General features: G+C 46.0%; 1 protein-coding gene across 23 annotated transcripts in view; it reads left to right on the top strand.

Annotated features, from left to right (window-relative positions):
- The window catches only part of celf2 (cugbp, Elav-like family member 2), a 196112-nt gene that overhangs the window by 125652 nt on the left and 49964 nt on the right, over positions 1 to 20496 (top strand). For all 23 annotated transcript variants that reach the window (XM_030112943.1, XM_030112965.1, XM_030112963.1 and 20 more), the window contains 2 exons: positions 2944 to 3140; positions 16312 to 16394. In XM_030112943.1, the coding sequence (XP_029968803.1) occupies positions 2944 to 3140; positions 16312 to 16394 (280 nt within the window). The remainder of the gene's footprint in view (positions 1 to 2943; positions 3141 to 16311; positions 16395 to 20496) is intronic.

Genomic DNA, 20496 nt, shown 5'->3' with positions numbered 1-20496 from the left:
ATCCACTCAACGACTTAATCCGAGCCCCAGGACACTCTCCTGCTGAGCTTCACACATCTGCACGCGCACACACACACACACACACACACACACACACACCGGAGCTCTGTCTGCCTCCAATAACACCTTGTCAGTCTTGGCCACGGGGGCGATGGAGGAGCTGCTCATTCCTTTATAGTTGGGAGAGTCACCTACTCCCAAGCACCTCGGGGAGAAGACAGAGCATGCAATCTACACAAGACAGCTCTGTGAGCATTCGCACGCCTTATGGCCGCTGGTGTGAAGCTATTCATTGTCTTGGCGGGCGGAGTGAGCGAGCACAGGGCGGACAGTGTCCTGGACGAGGGGAGCGCTCCTCCTCTCACACCGGCCATTGTATGGCCTTCCCCCCCGGCGAACTCGCTCAATCCCCACAAGCCTCGCACAAACAGCCAACAATGAGGGATTGTCTCCAGCTCCTATTCCACACACACACACACACACACACACACACCAGCTTAGTGTCTGTCAGAGGGCGAAGGCATGACGAACCCGGAGCTCATCTCCACACTGCTTATGCCTGGAAACATCAGCCAGTGATCGGGGCAGTTTGCTGGCCGCTGCCCCCCCCGCTCCTCCTCCTCCTCCTCTCCCCGGAGCCGCCGCGCCCGGGGCTCCCTCGGCGGCCGGGCCCACCAGATTTATCGGACAGCTTAGCGGGGAGCGGTTATTGCCCGGAGGACTGTTAGCGGCGGTCTGGCTCGTTGACTCCTTCTCCAGTCGCGGCGTTTTTATTTGACATGTCCTTTAAGTCCTTTAAAGAATTGGGCGTTTCTGCCGAGCGCCTCGGCTCTTTCTGCAAGAGATGGATGGCCCGCGTTCAAAGGTCTGCTCTCCCTCTGCCTCTCCTTCCACCCCTTCCTCCTCTCTCGCTTTCTCTCCCAGCTTTACAGGCTGGTATTAGCGTTGTCAGCTAACCAAGCTCGGGATTTGGCTCCGTTTTGTTTTCGCCTCTTAAGATAATGCCATTTCTCTCTCCTGCCGAGAATAACAAAAGGGGAAGTAGAGCAATAAAACAGCGCAGCTATTGACTTTGGTTTCATTAAATTGGTTTTCAGCCATCTTAAATAGACCACAGGCCCTGATGACAGGGCTGTGTCTGTGTGTGTGTGTGTGTGTGTGTGTGTTTGCAGTCACGCTCAAACGCTTGTCCCCAAAACACAGTCACGCTTTTCCCGGCGCATGGGTGCCGTTTTCATCTCCGTCACGGCCTCACCGTCGAAGAAAGAGCTCCGGTTAGCATTCCAAGCGCATGGAACCGACAAGTGTGTGTGTTTTGCGGAGATAAAGTGTCGGCAGGGCGAAAGCCACTTCACCTCCGCTTTAGTATGCATCCCGGACGCCGAGCAGCCGCGTCCCGTTCGGAGTGGCCCGGAGCTGTACCGTCCCGGTTCTGCTGCTTAAATCCTGCAGACAGAAGCGCTGTGCACGCGCCCGCTGCGTTTTCTATACGCTCACACAGATCGTGTGTCAGGAAGTACAGTGGAGGGAAACGGAACCGTGCGGCTCTGCCTTCGCCCGCCGCCGCCGCCGCCGTGCTGTAAAATACGAGGCGTAAAACCCGAGTTCAGCCCCGTCCTTCGGCGCGGATTTACAGACATCCTGAATGAGATCCGCGGCTCCGGCGCCGCCGTCAGAAATCCACATTGAGCATCGGAGTGAAATGTCAGTTTGCCGATGTGTCGGGTCAGTACATATAAAAATTGCCAGCTTCGAGGATATCAGTCTGTAAAAAGCTGAATTGAAAGCCGTGTCGCCCCGCTGTAAGGAGCTTCTAAGGCGCCCAGGAGAATTTTATTAGTGTGGCTCTTGCTGAGTTTCAGTGGCGGTGAGGCTTTTCAGCCGCGTTATAAATGAAAATCGAAAGCCGCCTTTCTCTGCGTGGAATTTCTGTACGACGCACACATTTGGGTCCTTATTGGGAAAAATTACTCGGAATGTGCGTTTTTAATGGCTGGAATCATTGTTGGAAATGGAAATGTTAAAGGACATGCTTCAAAAATTCAAGTAAAGGTGAAATATTATGGTTTAAGTGTGTAATTTATTGTTTCATGCTTTTAAAAGAGTCTCTCATTCAGTTATGTGTAATGTTGCGTTGTTTAAAATCTCCATACTGTAACTTTTAGATGCTTCTTGCAGTTTAAAGTCATTGGAGTCGTGTGGTGAAGTTCGCCAGGCTGTTGTCTTCGCTTCCTCTTTTTCACCCCGAGTGATCATTTCCAAGCACGTGTTTGTGTGTGAACCTCCTTCCTCCTCCTCCTCCTCCTCGTCGTGTGTTTCACCTTTTTGCTTCCATTCAAATTCCTCCCGTCCTCCGAGAGCCTTCCACCTCCACTTTTAGTGTTTTTTTTGAAATTCAGTTCAGATATGAAGCGAAGGAGGGGATGTAAGTGCTCTTACAGGATTTACAAAATCCTCATTTTATTGATCCTTAAGCCACCTTCAGCCCCCGGGGGGGGGGGGGGCCTCGGCCCCTTGTTTTTATTTAACTGCTGCTGCTGCTGCCTCGGTTGTGTTACAATGCAGAAGAGTCCCTGCAGGGTCCAGGCAGACAGATTTGAAGCAGCTCCCGGGATGTTTATGCTGCCGTAAGGTCGCCTGAGGTTACCTGCGACTGAAACGCGACAAGGCTGTACTTTGCGCTGTTCTTGTGTCCATTGTATCATCTTAACCTTGCATGAATAATTTTTCGAAGAAACAGTGCAGAGGTGAAGATTGGTGACGGGGACGCTCAGTCTAATTTTGGTCTGGGTTCAAGATCTTGCGATTGGGTTTGTAGGGGAGCGGTTGGGTTCAGGGTTGCTGAGACGAGGGGGAAGATTCGTGCTGAGAGCTCTGGGAAGGCAGCTCTGGATGTTCGGAGCGAGAATCTAAACGCGTTTCCTTCGGTTCTCCCCCCGACAGCAACGGCACGGCCGGAAAGATGAACGGCGCGCTGGAGCACTCGGACCAGCCCGACCCAGACGCCATCAAGATGTTCGTGGGCCAGATCCCGCGCTCCTGGTCGGAGAAGGAGCTGAAGGAGCTGTTCGAGCCGTACGGCGCCGTCTACCAGATCAACATCCTCCGGGACCGCAGCCAGAACCCTCCACAGAGCAAAGGTACCTCACACCCCGCCGCCTCCACTTCCTGCCTCCGCCACACTCACTTCCCTCTCTTCTCTGCGCCTGTCTCCTCCCCGCGCTTTCATTTCACGATTATCCCCTCCGTGCCTCCTTTTGGCCCGAAGACATCGGAGCTCATTACGCTGAACTTTTCCAAATTGATGCTGATAGTTTTACCAAAGCGAACAATTCTGCTGCAAACCGAGACGTGAAGAGACGTTCGTGCATCAGCTCGCTGTTTATCCATCCATTACCAGAGAACACACACACACACACACACCTCCAGCCACCACGTTTGAACCAGTCCTGCTCTGACGTGACAGTGCGAACCACTACACCACCGTGCCACTGAGACAGAGCTGGAGGATTTTCAAAAAGTTGCATTTCCCGAAAAGTTTTGTGTTTTAAATTGAAAACAATTTTGTGCAAACTCCTAAATCTTTCAATGAGCTCTACCTCACTGTTTGATGGTAACACAGTGGTTCAGCGCCGCCGCCTCACAGCTAGAAGATCAACGGTTTGAGTCTGTTTCCTGATGGAGCTGTGTGGAGTTTGCATGTTCTCCCTGCCCCTTGCGTGTGTCATCCAAAGACATGTCTGATAACAGTAGAATGTTGCGACAGCCCCCCCCCCCCAGTCTTCCTTCTCCCTGAATGAATCCAGATCCTCTCACACCGCCGCCAGCAGCAGAGCCGGCCGTCCCACCTATTTAATGGCGGAGCAGAATGATATATGTGCGAAATTACACAAGCAAACACGCATTTCGTGCACCATTTGAAGACAAAGACCGGCCCTGCCAGACTTACACAGTCAATTGTGCGAAACTGCATGATTCGCAGCTATTTTCTCCCATTCCCTTTCTTTTTCCCCTTTGATGAATTCGTCAAGTGTGAGCGCAAACAATGGAGACAGCAGCAACCAACGGGCAGACAATAGCGTTGCCATATTAACAGGCATCAACCGGAGTGGGGGCTGATGACACTCCTGATGAGACATGGAGAGTGGGAGGAAAGTAAAGAGAGGGAGGGAGGGAGGGAGGGAGACGCCGAGCTCGCATCCAGCTGTAAAGCAAATTTCAAGAGAAGTTTCAAAGTGTCACTTGAAACGCAGAATGATTGAAGCGAATGAAGCCAGTAAACACTGCGCTGGGAGGAAACGTCTGGAGCGACCTGCTGAGGGATTACACACACACACACACACACCCGTCGCACACACTCCAACAGATCCATCTACCTGAATGACACACCGAGTGGCTTTATATTCTACATCTGCACATGAGGTTTGTCGGGGGGGGGGGGGGCAAAGGTCGGCGGACAGCTGTTGAGCCCCTCTGTGGCGGCTCCCCGCAGCTTTCACCAGGCGAAGAGAAGCGTTTTAATCTCTTCAAACTGTGAAACCGACTCTCATTTTGCAATCTGAGGTGACAAATGTGTCAGTTTACTCCAACGAACGACGCTCTTTTATGGCGGCCGATATTCAGTTTCCAGCTGTGGATGAGTCCAAATGAAGGAAAGTCGAGTTTCATTCAGTGACCGATAATGGAGCTGCTTTACCTGGATGCTTAATATATGGAGAGAAATTACAGCAAAATGTGCTAAAAATAACTAAAAATCTACAAAAACGATCTTAAAACTCCTAAAAAAAAGCTTCAAAAACTAATAATGCATAAAAGTACTTTAAGAGCTAAAACCAAAATCTGCTGAAAGCAGCCAAAAATAGGAGCAAACCTCTTAAAATGACTAAAACAGCTTGAAATACAAACAGGATTCTTGGTTTCGATCCAGTCATTCCTGTTCTGACATTCTGATGTTTTCAGCTGAAGTATCACGGAGACATCGAATAATTCAGACGCCGGCTTTTTTTTTTTTTTTTTTTTTTTTTTTCATTTCAGACCACCACATTTCTGTGATCCTCACCACATATTCCACTTTGCCTGACACACAGTTCCCAGATGATGAAATGCTGTTGGGAGAGAAATAAAAAAATAAAATAAGAAATTGAGGGATCAGCGTGCATGTCAATGCACTTCGCCTGTCAGATCCGGCGGAAAACTGCACTTTCCATGCAAAACTCCAAAACCTACGGGAATAACAGCGGATTTTCGAGCTTATTTCTTGCTGCTGAACCTTTCCGGATGTTAATGCAGTGGGAAGGCAACGAGGACTTCCAGCAAAAAGGTTCAGAAAATTGAAATTGCAGTCGAAATTGTTTTTTTTAATTTTCCAGCTAATCATTATTTCTTCAGATGTTTTGTCTGTGTTGTGCTGCACTAGATCATGATATAAACAACACAATAGTCCATAATGTGAAAGACTGAACTGCAACAAATGTTTCTTGAAACTTTCAAACAAGAAAGAAAATTGTGATCAATTTGCAAAAAATGTGCAATTAGCTCATTAGACAAGAATCAAGGAAAAATGATCAAAATAGGCAAAGAAAAACTTCTGAAAAGCTACTAGTTAAAGTTAAAACTGGTTAAAACAAACAGCCAGTTTTCAAATCGTTTTCAAAACGCGAAACTTTCCAGAAACAAAAACTCAAAAATGATTTATTTTCACCTTAATTTTCGTGGTGGAAAAAAAAAAAAGATACGCAAAAATAAAGTTTAGCGAAAAGACGAGCGATTTTCACAGCGATCACAAAACCTAGATAAATACCGAAAATCCACTTCCAGGCTGATGCTCGACACACGAACTGCAGCCGCCATCGAGCAGGGATGCAATCATGCGTCATTATGGATTATTATCATTAGGGCTGCACGATATCATGCTAATTTATTGTTATTTTCATTTCTGCGTCCTACTTAAAAAGACTTACTGAACTAGAGAAACTGCTTCAGTGCCATGAAGTTTAAAAAAAAAACTGGATAATTGATGCCAACAAGTCGATTTTTCTGAGCTGAGTGCGATTTTTCGTGGCGTCCTTCACCCTGCACCCCGAGTCTGCCTGTTTGTGGCCGTTCTCTGGTTTTCACTGAGTCACTGGAGCTGATGAAAGCCTGGAGACGGCGCTCTGTCGGCGCCCGATCCTCTCCGCTTTGTGTTTGTGTGTTCTTAGCCTTGAGATGACTCCGTCTCTCTCTCTCTCTCTCTCTCTCTCTCTCCCCCCCCCTCTCTCTCTCTCTCCGTCGTCTGTGTCTGCAGAGGATTGGACTAACACACACACACACACACTCCTCCCCTCCCGTCCTCCGTCCTTCAGCTCCCTCAAACCTCCCGCTCCATCTTCACCACCCTTGAAATGAGTTGTTTTTGTGGTTGATGAGTCAAGTGTATCTCTCATCAGTGGGAATAAAACACAGCCACCTCGCCGCCCGGGCCTTTCTTCATTCGCTCCCGCCGTCTGCCTCTCTGTTCTCCCCGAGCCGCGGCGTATTAAGAGGAAATGTAGCGTTTGATCGGACTCTTACCGGCCGTCTCCGTGGCTGTTGTTGTTTTTACCGGCGTCAGGGAAACAACGGCCCCTCTTTTTTTTTTTTTTATGTGTGTTTATTTGAAATTAGCCGAAGATTGCGGCCATTTGGGACAAATGAGGCAGCTACAGTACCCCGACGGCGACCCACGGGCATTTTTTTTTTTTTTTTTTGTTAATTTCTTTGGATTTAAATGAGTTTGTTAATCCCGCCGAGAAAAGTTTCTCAGCCACGAGTCGCTGCAACTTTTTCCCTCTCCTTGCATTTTTTTTTTTTTTTTTTCTGTCTGCATCCTCATTAGTTAACATTTCAACAACCGCAAGTCCAAGAAAGAACAGCAGCAGCAACAAAAAGATGAAAACAGCACAAAAGCGGTGAACAATAAACGATGGCATTTGGAATTTGGAAACTGGAAAATAACTTTGGGATAAACACGCTGCGCCTGACATGTTGAACTTTAGTTCGGGGGCAGCAAACCGCCTCTTTTCAGTGGAAATTTATGGTGAAAAATCCATTTTTCTGCGTTTTTCAGGACAGGGTAAAGCATGTGTTTAAAAGGACTGGTGTCAAACATAAGGCTCATGGGCCAAAAACGGATCACAAGGGCGTCCAATCCGGCCAAACCACCAAGCAAATTATAGAAAAACTCAAAGAAGACAGGCAAAATGCGACAGCTATAAAAGTTTTTGGGACATTTTACTGTTTTGCACCATTAAAATTAACTTCATGTTGAAATCGTCATTTTCTTTTGTGATTTTCACAAAAAAAATTGACATCACGTGTGATAACTTTGAAGTTTAAATTTTAAGCATATTGTGCTAAAATGTGCTTGACACCCCTGGTTTAGAGGTTGCATCTTCTCCCTGTGCGAGTATTGCCTTTGCCAAAGGGTTTTAGTCAGACCCACCGGCCTTCAAAGAGTCTTCAGAAGTCATTGGTTCCATCTTTATTCCATTCAGCACCACTGATTTTTTTTTTTTTTCATGCAGACAGTTTTATGCATGACGCATGTTGAGTCACTTCAAAGTGGCTTTGTTTGTCGGGACAAAACTTTTAGAAACATTTCCATGTGAACGCAACACTTTTCTGAAACCGTCATGGAAGTAGGCGGAGCTTATATGATAATATCATATCAGATAATAAATGTGTGACAGTGAAGCCAAGCGCTGGTGGACACACCCAGTCTCATCCAATATTAGAGGATTATTAGCTAAAACTGACCTGAAGCTCAGATTAAACACACACACACACGTGGATTATCCTCCCGTCACGTGACGCCACATCACGTCAAACTAAACCAACATTGTCTTCCAGAAATACACACCTCAAATCCGTGAAATGATCTTTTTCAGCCTGAAGACGTGAGTCCGGAGCCAAACGCTGATGAGTCTTGGTTCGTCCTCACAGAAAGACTGATGTGTTCCGTCCTGCAGCATGAAATCGTGACTTTTGTGCGTCACACACACACACACGCACACGTTTTTTTTGTTGTGTATTGTTTTCTTGTTTGGTTTTTTTTGCATTGTGACCCAGGTGTGTGCGCATTTCGTGCGTGTTTGTGCTGACTAGGGCGGTCTGGGGAATATCGCGGCGCTACTCTTGGCTTAATGTGTTTGGAGTTAATAACCAGATGAGTGGATGAGCAGAGGAGGGGGGGGGGGGGGGGGGGGGGGGGGGGGCGAGGGAGGGAGGGAGGGGGAGAGAGAGAGAGAGAGTGAGAAATGGAGCAATTTGGCATTTTGTGCTGAAAGAGAAATAGAGATGGAGTCAGAGATAAAGAGAGAATGAGACAAAGAGAGCCAGAGGGGTAAACAGAAAACGGTCCTTTCGCTAAAACACAACCTTAAGCGCCGTGACGGGTTTGTTGCCGTGTGTGTATGTCTGTGTTTTGGCAGGAGGGGGGATGTGCTGTGTCATTTATCTTAATGATACAGCACGGCCCACACACACACACACACACACACACAGGAAGTTAATGCCTTCATTAGGTGGCTGCATCCTGCACACAGGAGTCTGTCTGCACGTGACTCGGCACGTCAATAATTCAGAAAAGCGGATGACGGTGTAAGCCAGGAGAGGCTGGAATCTTTGGAAACGGCGAGGAAACGATTTCATTTTTAACAGGCGTGACATTACAGCTGGATGAAGTCGGCGGCAGCCGGAACGATTATTACATTTTCTATAAAATCATGATTAAAAAGCCGTTTTCCAATTGCGAGGGACACAAATTTTACTCACTACTGACGGGAAGCGGGACCGTAGACTCTTCATCGCGTACAATGACGGCTCAGACTAACATGTTTACTTCATTAGGAAGGACTCTGCTGACAGTGAACCCTCATTTTCTGCTTATGAAGGAATATTCTCGGCTGTCTGACTCAAAATAAAGGAAATGATGGATTCATAGTGTCGGAAATACTTCATTTTGAAGAGAATGATTAGAAACTTTTATCAAATCAAGGCTATCGTTTATTTAAGGCTGATTCTGCAACAGCTTCAGGTGATGCTAATAACTGCTTAATCATCTCTCAGGTTGGTGAAAAAGTTCCATGACATTTACATCTCACGCACGAGTTTCCTCCAAATCAACCCACAAGAGGCTCTGATGAGCCCCGCCAGACCCAGACCAGAGAAAAGTTCACAAATTGTGACAGAAAATGTTAATGGAGCCCTGATCTACATTGTGGGTGACTCCGGCGGTGTGTTTTCCGCGTCCGGGGTGTAACCCGCCACCTTTGATAAACGTGCGTGGTCGAAGGTGGCGGAGGATGAGCCGCCTTAATTGGAGCGCTGAGAGGTTTCATGAGATTTTGCTTCCCGATCAGAGAATCAAAATGTACCCGATCAATCCTCATCTCATCTCCTGGAAATGTCATCTCCGTGGCTAAAAAAGAAAGCGAATCCAACCAAGATTTTGGGGAAATAATTGGTAGCCTGGTGATAAACACATGCTGGCAGATTAGAGCGTGTGATTTTCAGTCACTGCTCAGATCAAAAATCTCGCCGGCCCGGCTCGCTCTGATGCCGCCGTCGTCCAGAGACCCGCCGCCCGGCCAATGGCGGGCGCGCGCTGGGCGAGCCAACTGTATCCTCGCGCTGGGCTATGGCAACGGCGAGCGAGCCGTCCGCCGTCCAAGACAATTATCTGCTCTAATGGATTCAGTTGAGACGGGGCCGACCTGAGACGGAGGCCTGATTTATTCCATTCTTTCCTAAAGCAGAGCAGCCAATTATATCGCCTTAACTAGACGTTAGCTTTTTTTCGCTGGCTACCCGGGCCCAATTAGAGAGCAGCTGCAGGTGGATTTTAATGGGGGGGATTGTGTGTGTGTGTGTGCGCGTGCGTGTGTGTGTGTGGATTCTCTGCTCATCTTTTTTTATTCCCCCCTCTGTGTTTATGCTTTTGCATGCCTCAGCGACAGAGAGAGTTGCTCGGTTATGAGCAAAGTTGCAGATTTCTCCTCCTTCTGCGAGCACTTTGGGGTCGGCCAGAGAGCGGCTTTGATTTCCGGAAAGTGCTCTTGTTGTTTTTGTGTGCAGGCAGAGAGGGGGGGGGGGGGGGGGGGGAGAGGGAGGGATTGGTGCTTTTCCACCAAAGTAACCAGTGGATTGTGTAGATTTGTGAAGTGCTGCGAGCTGGACCGGTTCCTACATTAACAGGATTAGAACATCAGCCAAACGCCCGTCAGAGATGCAGCATTGTTTGAAGCCGTCCGCTCATCCTCTCCCTGTTTTTCCATCTGACAATCTGTTCTTTATTGCGCTGTCAAATCCAGAATGTGCTCTCTGTCATTTTTTTTCCCCCCCACATCCCTGCTGTCACTCAGCGGCTCTTTGACACACATAAATTATACACATTAGGGTTTTTTTTTTTTTTTTTTGTGGCTGCACCGCGAGGTGGAGTACGAATCCCCGCCACCCAGAGGCCTGTATGAGCAGTAATTGCTGCAGAGTGTCGTTAATGTGGGTCAGCATTTGAGTGAGACCCCCGAGGAGGAGGGGTCAGAAGGAATGTGGAAAGATGGAGGGAGAAAGAGCGATCACTGTAAGCCTGGGGTGGAGGAGTCAGGGTGATGCTCGACAGTACACTCTCTCACACACACACACACACACACACACCCCTCTGCTCTTTTCCCAAATGTTTAATAAAACCCGTTTCCTCACAGCTTCAGAGGAGCGGTGGCTAACCCGCAGCCGCCAACCAAGTCACATTCACACAGTTTCATACACACACTGTTTAGTGTTATGATTTAATATAAATTCAAACTCGTACGCAGATGATGTGACTGTTTTAGTGTAACTGCTAAACAAGTGGAAGCAAGTGGCCAAGAGAGAACAGAATGGAAAATACTTTCCTGTGCATTGTTTCTCCACAAAGTGCAGAGTTTATTTGAATATAATGGAATGTTGAAGTGTCAAGTAATTCACTATAAAACTTAAATAACTAAATCTAAATGTGTAAAAGCATAATGCTTGCAAAATGTCTAACAATGGATGAAAGTTTTAAAGAAAAATCTGCCAAAATCTGAGTCAACGGTAATATTACTAAAGTAACTTAAACAGCTATAAATTGAAAAAATAGGAAAAGAAATAACCACAATGGGTAAAAACAGGCAATAAAAGAGAAGATAAATCCACCAAACACAGCTAAATTTGCAATAATCTACCTTACTAAAATGTCGCTGTGCATCATAAATGCCACTTAAATGTAGTTTTTGATTGTATAGAAGCACCATATACTCAATTTTAATAAGCATTGTTGGTCAAATTTGAAATGATTTGACGCTCCAGATAAGTGTCGTTTGCGAGGAAGTGGGAAAAATTGTTCTTTTGGTCATAAATGTTGGAGACGACGTGCATTCATACTGATCCTTCCCCTCATTGAACTCTTCTCTCAGCTCAGAATCCCGTGCTTCCCTCTTCATGTAGCTGTTTCTGGGTTTGTGTCTGAGAATAACCACATTAATTTAAGGATTTTCCGTCCATAGTGTGGTGTGGGACACTGGGCACAGAAATAATGAAAGTCTTTTTAAGTAGATTAGCAGGTCCTCCAGCTAACATGACCCACCCACCGACTGCGTTTCAGGGGAGGCTGGGATGCTCTCATTCAAATTACGGGAAGAAAAAAAACCCACTGTATTGAATTAAAAGTAGAAAAAGAAAGTGAGAATTGGAGGACAGGTTGCCACCTCTGTGGCTGAGTTAATTTTCACAAAGAGCGGGGCTTAGTATGTTCTGGGTTTCTGATTAGAGGACGGCAACACGGAGCTTAAAATGCCGACACGTGAGCCTGAATGCATCTCCTTAACATGCCGCCCTCGACTCCTCTGCAGCGCCGCTGTCTTCAGCGGAGGAGCCGGGGTCGACCTGTTGTTGGAAGGGGGTAGATGTGTTGACAGAGACGGGGGGGCGGAGGTGGAGGGGTGGGGGTCTTCGCTCAGTCAAAGGCCCCCTTCAGCAGCTATGAAGCATTTATGAACAGGCATCTCCCTCCTCTGCTCTCTATTCCACTCACAGCTGCTGTTTCTCTCCCTTCTTCTTTGTAAGCCCCTCTGCCCTTCTTTCACATGTCCTCTCTCTCTCTTTCACACACACACACACACACACAGTCACACACGAGCTTCTCTTCACTCTGAACGTGTGTGTGCACATCTCTGGTGTGTGTTTTGGAGTGTCCCTCTTCAACAACACAAGCAGTGAATCTTCCTTGCTCTGAGCCCTCACTTGGCCTTCAGGTAAATGTTTGTGCTGAGCGAAAGGGGACACGCACACCCACCTACACACCCACATACACACACACACACACACACACACACACACACACGCAGATTGATGGAGAGAGCGTATTCATGCCAGTCAGCAGCACTTTTTTCCCCCCACTTATTCAAGGTTGTCACACAGGCATGTTTATGTGTAAATAAAAAGCAAACTTGCAGGCATGCTCTTAAAAATCTGCAGTTTCTCACCGTGTGAATGTGCTGACTCTTAAACAGGTGGAAGTGGAGCACTGCGCGCGCGTGTGTGTGTGTGTGTGTGTGAGGTCCACTCCTCTGCTCTTTGATCCCCATCTTGACAGCCCACCACCTGGGACGATCCGCCACATGCCGCATGGCTCGCAGGCTCCCGGCTACACCTCCAGAATCACAACGCGCAGCGGCGGCTAGCGCGGCGCTAACGGCCGACCCTCCCCTGCACATCACATGCCGTCTGAATCGCTAATGCCAACAACAAAATCTCAAGATTTGCAGGAAAAAAAAATGCCACTAGAATTCTGATTTGCAGTGTTAGGCCAGCGGCTAGTTCTCGTACTGTGTTGTTGGAATTGCTAATCGCTGGCAGAACGGGCCAGGGCTTGAGTACATCTGGAATAATGTTGGAATATAATCTTCATTTTAATCATTTTTACCCAATTTTTTTCAAACGTTGGTGGCAGGAAAATCAATCTGAAGCCATTTGATTCTGGGCAAAATGAAGGGAAGCCCTAAAGAAGCCACTGGCTTGTCAGGGAGACTCACACACCGGAGGAGAAATCCCATAGATGCACAGGAAGAACATGCAAACTCCGCAAACAAAAGCCGAAACCTGGACTCAGACCTGGTTCTTCCAACTGTGAGGCAACAATACCTAACCACTGAACCAAACAGCCTGAATCATGAACAATGCGTTTTCCATTATGAGTGATAAATATCCACTGACCAGGAGGATTTTAGTGCTTTTCTTTGTTGAGGTGTTTAAAATGCACTTTTAGCCAGCGTGAGTTGTTAAAAGTTAAAAAATCCAATTTAATCGAACAGCAAAGATTTGTCTTTCTTTAAGATCTCTGGTTTGCATTTCATCATAATTTTCTGCTTATTCTCAGTTGTGGAAATACTAGATTCAGTATTGTTTGGGACCATTATTCACCACGAGTGTTTCTACTATTAATTCAAATGAACACTTCAGAATGAATATTTGTTTAGTTTACTTGGAATGCTTTTTTTTTTCTTCTTCTTCTTCTTTTTTGGTACTTGAAATTAATCTAAAGACATTTTAACTCCAAACCCAATTTTTATCAATGCTGAGTAAGTATAAAGTGCAGCTTCCACGACTGTGGATCCAAGTTTCAGAAGCTTGTTCTCTCTGCGACGTGGATTCCAAATTATCGACTTCTCACGAAGTTGTCAATCAGTCAGGACCGATTCGCTTTCTCATTTCTTTTTGCTTTAACTCCTGATGCTGGTGTGAGACTCACCGCGGTGAGACGGTATTACTGTTTGATTCCGGGAAACGGACAGACATGACAGATCACAGAGTGCGAACTGGATGTTGGCGTCGAGCTTTTAGGGCTCATTAAAGTGACGCCGAGCCGTTTCTCACACCGAGGGTCACAGAGGAAGAAAAATAATCCGACAGTTCGGCCTGTTGGCGCTCATGCGCCAGCACCTGAATCACAACACCGATCACGTTGCTGACGCCAGGCTGAGAGCCAAGTCTTCAGCAACTCCGATACCCGGAGGACGCCGCAGGAAATTCCGATCCATTTCGCCCGCAGCCTCATCAAAGGGACTCTGGGATTTGGATGCTAAACCTGCTCCAGATGCTCACTGTTGGATTTCACTAAGATGCACTGCGGTGTCGAGTGTCGCCATTCGGGCCACCAAACCATGACCGGTCGCCTGCACCCAGTCAATTTATGTCAGGGGTGCGCTGCAGGGAGGACAACAAAGCAGATGTAAACAGTCGCGCTCCCGGATCAGCTCAGGACAAATAAATACACACTGAATTGAACAGATGAGCAAAGCTGGAAGGAGACGCCGGAGCCACAGCGGCAGAGGCTCGCGTGTGGCACGGCTGGCGTATGCTAATGACTATTTACCTTGTTAAGCACGTCAGCGGCTGCAGGTCAAACGCGAGATAATCACAAGTGATAAGCCACGTTCTGTGATCGTAGTCTGCGCTTGCTCTTTAGCCCCAAGAATCATGAGTGTCTTAATTTCCATAAAAACACATCACAACAATGTCCACCTTAGTGCCTATCCCCAGTGTTTCACACTTGACTGCACTCTAAAAACTCTGGCTTGACAGAAAAATACAGAAAATATCCGAAAGCAACACTTTGCCAGAAGATTTATGCTAATCCAAAGCAGCGATTTAAGCTTCTAACTCACGTTTAAGCTTGATCATTGAGGTAACTCGTTAAGTTGACTGCAAATTATTATCCAGATTTACAGATGCGAAGCTGTCTGAACAATATTTTGAATCAAAAAGTAAAGTGATGTTGATTTAAGGGGTAGGTCTGGGTACCTTTAAGGATCACGTTGGAGTACCTTTAAGGATTAAGTTGAGGCACCTCCAAGAGTTGAGTTGGGGCACCTTTAAGAGTTATATTGGGGTACCTTTCAGGGTTACATTGAGGTACCTTCAAGTGCCAAGTGAAGATTTAAAGTTTATCCTTGCCGCGGTTGCATGTTGTTTTTGTTTCTCTCTCAACAAAATCTGATAAACAGAGTACCATGGGGCTCGTTTCTTTCCTTTTTCAGTGCATTTATAGACGTAGTGGCTGGAAGTCGTCTGAATTAGTCTTGATAAATGCCACGTCTCGTTTCCCTGTAGCAGCCAGATAATCGTATCAAACGTGTCACGAGGACACAAACAGGCTCCTCGCTGAGAGACTTTTTCCTCAGCCTCTGTGTTCGACATAAATCAAGCATCAGCCGCTGAGTATATGTGAGGGAAACAGAGGAGTCGCACCTCGGTGTCTGGCCTCGCCGTCCTCCCGTCAGGTTTGGCCTGACGGTACAGGTTTGACTGAGAGCGGTCTACATCCACAGCGTTTCAGCCCCTCTCTGCTGGGATTACAGATTAGTGAAGGCAACATACCCCGTTTTTCTACCTGGTTCCCTACCTTCTATTGAAGTGTTTCTGTTGAATGAGTGAGTCTGCAAAATCCTCCTTAAGCTTTAATTTTAAGGCATGAAAATGTTGTGATGTGAAGAATGGATTCAGCCTGAATTGATCAAACTGACATTTGGGCTTTACTTCTTGATTACTTGAAGATTTTCCCAGAATTTAACTGCAAATATCTTTAAAATGTTGAATTTAAGTTCTAGTGAAGGGTGACTGACAGGGTGATTGCTAATGACACTGTTGTTAGCCTACCAGCTCCGGATGTTAGCACGAATAGCTGTCACAAAGTCATTCACATGAATAAAATAATGTAAAATCTGCTTCCAGACGGTGTAATATACTGCTACATTTTTGTAAGTGATGCTAAGCTAACTTGTGGCTGCTTTTGCTATTATCGTAAAAAGTTTAGCTTCATTGCTAACTTTCTGATAAGCTGCTGACTTTAGAAATACTTGAAGAAAATCCAGAAAGTTTGAGGAACTCGTATGTTTCCTTGGTAACATTTGAATCGCTGTGTTTGTATGTTTCAGACATGTGGATGTGTGCAATGAATCATGAATGAATACTGTGAGTGACGCAGATTGCTCTCGGATTAATGAAGACGCGCCGCTTCCCCTGCACCACTCTCCTCTTTTTCTGTCTTCTCTCGCGCCGCCGTGCGCCCGCGCTTCCTCCAGGCTCAAGTCATCAGCATTGAAACAAATCCAAAAAGCGCTCTCTTCTCTCCGCCAGGATGTTTTGTCCTTAGCAGTCGCTCAGAGTCTGCCAGTGTCGACAGGTGATGCCAAGCAGATGAATGGAGAAAATGCTCTTTGTTGCTCCTGATGCTCATCCTCCTCCCCTCTCCTTTCTGTCTCTGTTTCTCCCCAGGCTGCTGTTTTGTCACGTTTTACACAAGGAAAGCTGCCCTTGAAGCCCAGAATGCACTGCATAACATAAAGACCTTAACAGGGGTGAGTGTGTGTCCTCGATTCTCCTCTTCCCATTTTTTGTTACTTCTAATCACACACTTCCAGCAGCACCCCGAGGCTGCCGAGGCTGGTGTGTGTGTGTGTGTGTGTGCAAGTGAGTGTCTCAGGTGTGTGAAAGTACAAACTACCGAACTGATCTCACATGTTTCAGTGGCGAATGTGAACAAATGTAGTTTTGTGTGTATCTTTACAGCCCGAAACCAGCAAAAAAAAAAAAAAAAAAAAAAAAGTTGTTTTCCCAGCAGCGAACAGGCGTCTTATCGTAATCGTTCATGTGCATGTTCGAACTTTACTCCCAATAAAAACCGTCCAAGGCTGCAAAACATGTTTATAAAGTTCAGAAAGATGATACCACAGAAAAGCTTGTTTTACTTGTTTTTATCATTTCAGTTTTGTTTTTTTACTTTCTTTTTATAAATAGCAATTTTAGTTGTTTTTAAGTAGAGTTACCTGTTTGAAGTGTCTTCGTCCAAGTCAAACTTTTTGACCTGTTTTGAATTTTGAATTGACCTTGCTTATTTTACCTGTTGTTCGCTGAGTTAATCACTTCAGCTGTTTTCGTCATTTTCCCAGTTTTGTGACTCTTCTAACCATTTTGGTTCTTGCAGCTCTCGTTTTAGCTGAAATCTCGTACATTTCAGCTGCTTTTAGCCGATTTGCTGATGAAGCAATTGTACTTTAAACCGTTTGTTTTGTCATTGCAGCAATTTTCACAATTTCACCCTAATTGGTCGAACTTTGTTTTCTTTTTCACCTTTTTAACTCATTTCAACCTTTTTTTTTAACCTATTTTAGGTCTTTTTAACATTTTAGGTGTTTTTTGACACTTTATCCAGTTGTTTTTGGCATTTATTGGCTTTAGACCTCTCAGCTGTTTGAGTTTTTTGATGCGAATTGGAGATTTGACAGCTAAAACATTAATTAAACATGCCAGAAAATTACAGAAAAAGTAAGTAACCTGCCAATTTGGGGCTCTTGTTGCTGCCGGTCCAAACATTGACTCACTTGGCACTGAGATCTCCGGATCAATACTGTGAAGCCGTTGTGTAATTTTCCGGCGCTTGTGAATAACATTGATAAAGCGGAGCCACAAGGACCTGCGTGAATCATCCTCTGATGAAAAATGAAGCCTGGAGTGCAACAATGTTTACTCCTCCAACCCAGAAGTAGTTTTTGTTTCCTATCTTGCGGCATATTAAAGCAGAATTCATCAACGTTTTAACTGTTTTCTGTGACGATCCAATGGTGCAAGAGCGAAAGCAATGTAAAGGTTCTGAAAGAGAAGTATCTGGGAAGCAGCCGCACGCGCTCGGATTATAAAACAAAACCATTACCATTAATGAATGGATTCCAGAGCCATAAATTTGCAGGTAATTAAGTATTTCATGACTACGGTTTTTGCCGCGGGTGTCGATCAGTTGCTTTTGCTAAAGACAATTAACCTAAACATTCAGCTACGAAACTCATCCATGAAGGTTTAATTTACTCTTAACTCGAGCGAGACCAGTCGAGGAATCCAGCTACCGGCCTCGTAAGAACAGTTCAACAAAAAGGGGATTTCTTTGTTGTTGTTTTTATTGATTATTTTGTTGGATCAGTTACAGTTTTACCTACACAGGCGGTTCAGTCTTTTCCTACATGAAGACAAGGGGAAAAAAGTCCATTTTTACATTCATTTGTTGTAGCTACAAATCTTGATTCAGACTTAATATTTTTATCATTAAAGTAAAATATTGACAACATTGCTATTTTCAAGTCAAACAGAATGAACATTTTCCAGCTCTGAGCCTAAATGTAGTGAAACCCGGAGAACGCTCTTCTCTTTATGGATCGATCAGTTTTTTCACCTCAGGTAGAGTCTTAACACAGTGTAATGCATTTCACTGCAGGGAATTCCTCCTCTGAAGGTATGTGAGATTAAAAAAAAAAAAAAAAACCTGCATGCTTGCGTTTATTCTTGCGTTTATGTCTGCTTTTCTGGACATTTGATGTCTTTCTATGAAAGAGTGTGTTGATACTGCTTTCTGCAATATCGTTTCCCGGACGCGGCCCCGGAGAGCAATAGAGAAAGTGGGCTGCAGCTTGTTCGGTTTTCCTGGCCCTGGGTGGATATTTAGAGGCCCCCAGATCCCCCGCGCTCAGGCTATTGGCTGCTCCTCCGCCCGCTCTGCTCGGCTAACTGGAATCTCATCAGCCGAGCGCCTTGGCTGTCTGGATCCTGTCAGTTCAGAGGAGCGGATCGCCCTCCTGGGCGGGACGGGGCGGATGCCGCCGATCCCGCCGGAGCCGGAGCCGCGAGCGCGATTCGCCGGCTTCCCCCATCCGGAATCGGCCTTGTTGTTTTTGCTCGGAGTCACCGTGTTAATTGCTTGCGGAATAAGTACGTTACGTTTGGTGCGTCTCCCGGCGCCGTGAGAGTTGGTCGCTCATCCCTCGTCGGAGGTGTGAAGCAGCCGCGGGGAGGACGCGCACTTCCAGCAGGCGGAGGATTAGACCGACATGAAATCGCCTTCTTCCACACCGCAACACCTGTCTTCCCTTCATCCCAACCGGCCATCCCTCTTCTTCACAGCTTCTCCTGTTTTCAGATGAAGGCCTCAGAAGTGGATCGAGCGCCTAAAACTTTACACTGAAGACCTAAACGGGAGAAATATCGCTTTCTGGGACAGTAGAGCCGCTCTCAAAGAGGGTGATCATTGAGATAGTTCATGTATTGCTACAATTTTGCACAAAATTGCCACCCTTATACTTGCATACACGCTTTTTATTGGCATGGATGTAACAATTCTCTCAGTTTAGACATTTTGTCTCCGGGTATTTTTGGAGGAAGCCAAGTTGAGAGATCAGTGATGCCCAGTGAGAGCTAACTACGCTATTGCTAGCTCGGTTTTGTCATCTAAAGCCCCATGCACTCCGTGTTTTCAGGTGAAAATGGGAAACACTCATTGCGTTACCACGACAACGGTGCTCGCAACCACTGAAAACGCCAGTTTTTGAAACCAGCTGCCAAGGCGGAGATTTTCAGAAACGCTGTCTCCATGGAAACCGCGAGTTAACACAACATTTTTAGAAACGCTGCTTGTTGCTTCACATCAGTTTCACAATGTTGTCGTGTAAACGTGAAACTTTTCTCAAACGAAAACGATGGAAGTATTTTCACTTGAAACGTTGCATAAGCGGGGTCAGAGTGAGCGTGAAGATGCAAAAATGTGCGTAAAATCTACAAAGTGCTGCAATCAGAGGACTTGGTGACAGTTTGCTCCATTCTGCATGTTTCTTTATGAATTTCAGCTTGCTTCTTTTTGTTTGTTTTTCACAAATATATCAAATTTAGTGGAAAACTAATTCAACCATTTGCAGTTGGCAAAAGAGACTAGTTTTTTTAGTCCCAAGTTAACAAGTGTCACGGTGTGTCGGAACAAAATAACTCTCGAAAACCTTTTCTGCGACTTGTAGAAATTGCACCAATCAAACAGCGTCATTTCAAAAAAACATAAAAAGACGCTACTTTAATATAAAGAGGCTGTAAATCCAGCGGAGAGGAGAATTTCGTCCGCAGTGGATTCATAAAGCATCTGCGACTGAGGGAAATTAAAACCGTCCATCGAAAACCAGATGACACTGATCAACGGCACAATATGCACATAATTAAACCGCCATCATATTCATCATGTCAGAGTTAGACAACGCCGCCTGGCTGGAAATGCGATTGTCCAGTATTGACAAACGGATGCGGCTTTTTAAATTAAACATACGGGCTCGTGAAGAGGGCCGCCGAATGTAGTGCCGCTCTCGAACGCGCACTGAATCAATCGTGACAGAATGACAGATTATTGAGTGGTTCCAGCAAGGTTTAGTTGGTAATATCTCCACTGTTTTTTTAAGTGGCTCCACCTCAGTTTAACATAATAAAGGGCAGAAAAATAGATGAAGGGAAAGCAGCCAGCGAGGGACATTAGAAAAAGAACAAAAAAGCACTACCTAGATGATGAGGATGGCGAATTAATTGCCGATCAAGGCGCGTCAAGACAAAAGGCGAGCGGGCAGAGCGAGGAGGGAGGAATTGAGCGGCGGGGTGAGCAAA

The sequence above is a fragment of the Salarias fasciatus genome, chromosome 17, assembly GCF_902148845.1.
Source record: "Salarias fasciatus chromosome 17, fSalaFa1.1, whole genome shotgun sequence".
In the NCBI taxonomy this organism is placed as follows: Eukaryota; Metazoa; Chordata; class Actinopteri; order Blenniiformes; family Blenniidae; genus Salarias; species Salarias fasciatus.
This window is presented reverse-complemented; position numbering and strand designations above follow the sequence as displayed.